The sequence below is a fragment of the Chaetura pelagica genome, unplaced genomic scaffold, assembly GCF_000747805.2.
Source record: "Chaetura pelagica isolate M959 unplaced genomic scaffold, ChaPel_1.0 scaffold24, whole genome shotgun sequence".
In the NCBI taxonomy this organism is placed as follows: Eukaryota; Metazoa; Chordata; class Aves; order Apodiformes; family Apodidae; genus Chaetura; species Chaetura pelagica.
Window position 1 is genome coordinate 5,101,273 of NW_009953077.1, and position 4,492 is coordinate 5,105,764.

Below are 4,492 nucleotides of genomic sequence, written 5' to 3' on the forward strand. Positions count from 1 at the left end.
GGCCAAGCATCTCCTGGCACTGGCCCATGGGGCTGCCTGGCACAGGTAACCGTACTGTGCCAAAGCCCAGCAGCATGAGCCTGCCACTTCCTCAGACCTGGGCATCCCCCTGCCCTGCCCCCTATACCCCCTGGTCCCACCCTGGGCCAGCCCCACCTTGCTCACCACCTGCCTTCCCCCCACAGCCACCCCGTGGAGAGCCCCCAATAAGATCGACCTCTACGACGTGCGCAGGCGGCCCTGGTAAGGGGGTGCTGAGTGGGGCAGGGGGTCCCTTGGCCAGCCCTTCCCAGCTGGGAGCAGCCCAGCTCCCTCCGCTTTCCATTTCACACACGGTTGGCATTGGCAAACAGGCACAGGGACATAGGCAGGGACATCTGAGCTGTGGCTCTCGGCTCCCGCTCCCCTCTTCCCAGGCAGAGTAGGATGGAGAGAGAAATCCTTGACTACAGATGTACTGTGGAGAGCCACCCCTTGCCCTGCTTTTCCCCACAGCCCCCTGGCTTCTGGTGCTTGGACCAGCTGTCATTCCCATCCACAGTTCAGTGATAGCTGCAAGCAGCCATGTAGCCACACGCCGGGTGGGGCGGGATTGAATTGTCCCCCTTAGCCCAGGTAGAGGTGCCAGGTTGGAAGCACTCATTCCCACGCTGCCCATGGGGAGCTGCAGCCCCATCCTGCCCATGGTTCCTGCCTGAAAGTGCAGGCATGGAGAGGGAAGCAGGAGCAGGTCTCCAGCATGTGCCCAGAGAGCCCTATATCCCAGGGGAACACCCCCTGCCCAAGCCAGGACCTGCCCCCTCTCCTTGTCAGAAAGTGAATAGCCCTGCTGCTATGGGTAATTGTCTTTGATTTCTCCACAGTAATTATTCACGATCTCCACAGGGGTGACCATGTGGGTTATTGGCAGAGGGGGGTCAGGCAGGCCATTTCGGGGGGTTGCTGATGTGTAGAGGGGCTACCAAGCCCGGCTAGCCTGGTTGCCTGCCCACTAGCCAGGCTGGCCATGCACTCGCCCACCTAACCATGGAGGAGCAACTGCAGCCCTTGTGCAGGGAGCAGCACACCCCCATGGACCCCCCTCTGGGGTCCTTTCCTGCCCTCCTGCCCCTCACCTGCCCTCCCCTCTGTGGTGGATGGTGCTGTTCACCACCTCCTCCTGCAGAGCCAGGGGTGCTCCTCTGAGCCGGGCAGCTGGAAACAGATGTGCTGCCACAACCCGTTGTGGGCAGCATCTTAGCTGGGCTCTGGGAGCAGGTCAGGCACCACGCCTCAGGCCAGCAGGAAGCCCGTGGGCAGTGCCTGCCCATTCTGCACCCCAGCACCCAGCAGGAGGTGTTGGGGGGATGTGGCACCCATGCCAGGAGGACCCCCACACACCAGCATCCTGCATCCCACTTCCTGCTGGGGTAATTACTTGCAATTAGGGAACATCAGGACCTGGGATTAGCAATCAGCCTTCCCCAGTCCTCTCCAGTAATAGTGAGTAATTGATACTAATAACACACTAATTAATTAGCATCAGGCCTGATCCTGATCAAGTCAATAATGAGGTTCTCTTGGACTTCAGCTATGGTAGGATCAGGTCCCACACAATAGGACCAGGAGGCTGAGCTGTGCCATTGCTAGGACAGGAGCTCAGCATTGTACCAGCTCTGTCCCACACAGGATGGCACAGCAGGGCTGTGAGCAGGACTGGGTGCTTTAAGGGGTGAAGAGGGTTCCCTAATTGTTTTTGAGGCGAGGGATTTAAGTAGTAGTATTTTTTTCTCCTCAAAGCTAAAAATAAAATAATCAGCCTGGCCTTTGAAGCTACCAGGGGGGTAAATAGCATCTTAATATGGATGTGTGTGTCAGCATAATCAGCGTGCAGAAAAGGGCCTGGGATGATGGAAGAGTTTAGCATTTAGAGCTCATCAGGTGGGCAGGGTACGGAGCGGCAGGTCGCTGCCAGGCTGCTGTGCCCTGCCACATCCTCACCTCTGCCCACCTGCCAACCCCAGGCCCCTGCAGCTCTGGATGTGCAGGTGCTCTCAGCACAGCTCTCTGGCTGCCTGTGCCCTGGCAGAGCTTTGTGCCTGGGCTGCATCCAGCAGGCCTGGGGTCTCTCCCAAAATGAGTTGGCCCTACTGACCCTGCTCTGTGCCCTGCAGGTACATCCAAGGTGCCTCCTCCCCAAAGGACATGGTCATCATCGTGGATGTGTGAGTACATGGGTGGGGGCCATGGCTGGGCTGAGCCAGGCTAGGATGGTGGCACAGCTTCCTGGGGTGCCACCATCCCACCAGTGGCCCCAGGGAAGCTGTGTAGGACAGAGCTGGTGGGGAACCCCATGTTCCCTCACTGCCAAGCCCCCAGCACCCCTCTCTCCCACCAGGAGTGGCAGCGTGAGTGGCCTCACCCTCAAGCTGATGAAGACCTCAGTCTATGAGATGCTGGACACCCTCTCAGATGATGACTACGTCAACGTGGCCTCAGTGAGTGCCATGGGGCTGGCAGTGGGGCTGTGCCCCATAGGCAGCTCCCAGCTACCCACCATGGAGCCCAGACCCACCTGGCCAGGGGCTCTGCAGAAAGAGAAATGCCTTCATTTTGTTTGTTTTCCCTTAACCACCCACCTGCATGTAAGCAAGGAAACGGCTGCTCAGAGCTTGGGGAATGAAAGCTGCCCCATCACGGGGCGTTTGGCAGAGACGCTCCCGGGGCCATCCCAACCAGCCACCTCCAGTCTGTCACCAGACAGTGACATCACGCCCCCGTGGCAATGTCCTGAGCCCATGACCTGGCAGAGCACCATGGCTGTGCCACCACATCTGTGTGTCACTGGGCACCCAGCCCAGCCCCTGCCTGTCTGGCCAGCGCGACAGCGCTAATTAACGTGTCTGGCCCAGCTCCGTTAGCTGGATCACTGCTCCCCTAATAAATGGCCCCTATCGCCAGCAAATGAAGCCGTAAGTGAGAGGCAGCACCTGCTGCTGGCACAGCACAGCACGTCTGCCTGTGTGAGCCCTGGGGGTCCTGCAGAAGCAAGAGTGTAGCACCTGCTGCCAGCGCCCATGGGTGCTCGGGGCTGGGTTTGACCCAAGCCAAGCCCTGGTCTCAGCATCGCCAGGACATGGAACACAGGGTGCTCCAGCTGCATCCCACCCATAGGAGCTAAGTGTGGTGGGTGGTTTGTGCCTGGCAGGGGCTACCTTTGGGTCTCCAGCCCCTTTCTGCAACCCGCTCCCCTCCCTTTCACCTCCCAGTTCAATGAGAAGGCGAAGCCAGTGTCATGCTTCAAGCACCTGGTGCAGGCCAACATCCGGAACAAGAAGGTCTTCAAGGAGGACGTGCAGGGGATGGTGGCCAAGGGCACGACTGACTACAAGGCTGGCTTTGAGTACGCCTTTGACCAGCTGCAGAATGTGAGCTGGGGCCAGGCTGTGGGCTGGGGGGGCAGGTGCAGAGTGCACCCATGGGTGCTCGGTGTGATGGGAGAAGCTCCAAGCACCCAGCTGCTGCCCCATACCTGGGGCTTTGTTGTGTAGGGGCTTCTTGTTCTCCTTTGCAATGCCAGGGGGAACATCCCACCCTCAGCATGCTGAACCTCAGGTTTTGGTGGAGCTCTGGCCCTTCTGGGTTATTAAAAGTGAGCAGGGCTGGGTGGAGGCAGCTGGATCTGGCCAGACACTGTGCCAGAGGCAAAATAAAGATGAATGGTGCTAGTAGGTGTCGAGCAGCAATAGCCACATCATCGTTTCCAAGCAGATGGTGTCCCTCCTGCCTGTTCACCCCAGAAACAGGCTGGGAAAGGAGATGGGTTAGGGCCAGCCCTCCTGACCACATCCAGCCCCCGTTCCAGGTCCTGCCTCAGGTGCCATCTCTTTTCCCTGCAGTCCAACATCACACGTGCCAACTGCAACAAGATGATCATGATGTTCACGGATGGTGGTGAAGACCGGGTGCAGGATGTCTTTGAGAAGTACAACTGGCCCAATAAGACGGTGAGGGGCTGTGGGGACATGTGCTGGGCTGGGGCCACTTGCTGGGTAGGGAGACAACTGCTGCAGCTCCATCAGCACCTTCCACCTCCTTTGCCATGAGCAATGTCACCGTCCTCCCTCCCTGGCAACCTGTGCCAAGATGCTGCCCTGCTAATGAGGCAGGTGATGTGCCAGTGCCATGGGCTGCCAGGGGGGATGAGGCTGGTGGCCCCCCCAGCACCCTAACCCTGGGAGGTTCCTGTCAGCCGGGAGCACCCAGATGTGGAAGACTGGGGTGTCAGCTGGACAGTCCTCACTGCTCTGCCACAGGTCCGGGTCTTCACCTTCTCTGTTGGGCAGCACAACTACGACGTGACCCCGCTGCAGTGGATGGCGTGTGCCAACAAAGGTGAGCAGGGCAGGCTGTGGGGTGCTGGGCTCACCCCGTGCCCAGGGGCTGGCCCCACTGCTCTGGCAGGGGCTGCTGCAGGCACGGTGCTGGCTGCAGCCCTGGGGGGCTGGACACC

The 4,492-nt window shown here is 59.6% G+C and overlaps 1 protein-coding gene across 1 annotated transcript in view; it reads left to right on the forward strand.

Annotated features, from left to right (window-relative positions):
* CACNA2D2 (calcium channel, voltage-dependent, alpha 2/delta subunit 2) overlaps positions 1 to 4,492 on the forward strand; it is a gene marked incomplete at its 3' end in the record, with an annotated part of 172,639 nt that overhangs the window by 153,737 nt on the left and 14,410 nt on the right. Inside the window, exons 7-12 of the mRNA XM_009996966.1 lie at positions 186 to 243; positions 2,154 to 2,204; positions 2,378 to 2,477; positions 3,249 to 3,407; positions 3,879 to 3,986; positions 4,296 to 4,374. Coding sequence (XP_009995268.1) covers positions 186 to 243; positions 2,154 to 2,204; positions 2,378 to 2,477; positions 3,249 to 3,407; positions 3,879 to 3,986; positions 4,296 to 4,374 — 555 coding nt within the window. The remainder of the gene's footprint in view (positions 1 to 185; positions 244 to 2,153; positions 2,205 to 2,377; positions 2,478 to 3,248; positions 3,408 to 3,878; positions 3,987 to 4,295; positions 4,375 to 4,492) is intronic.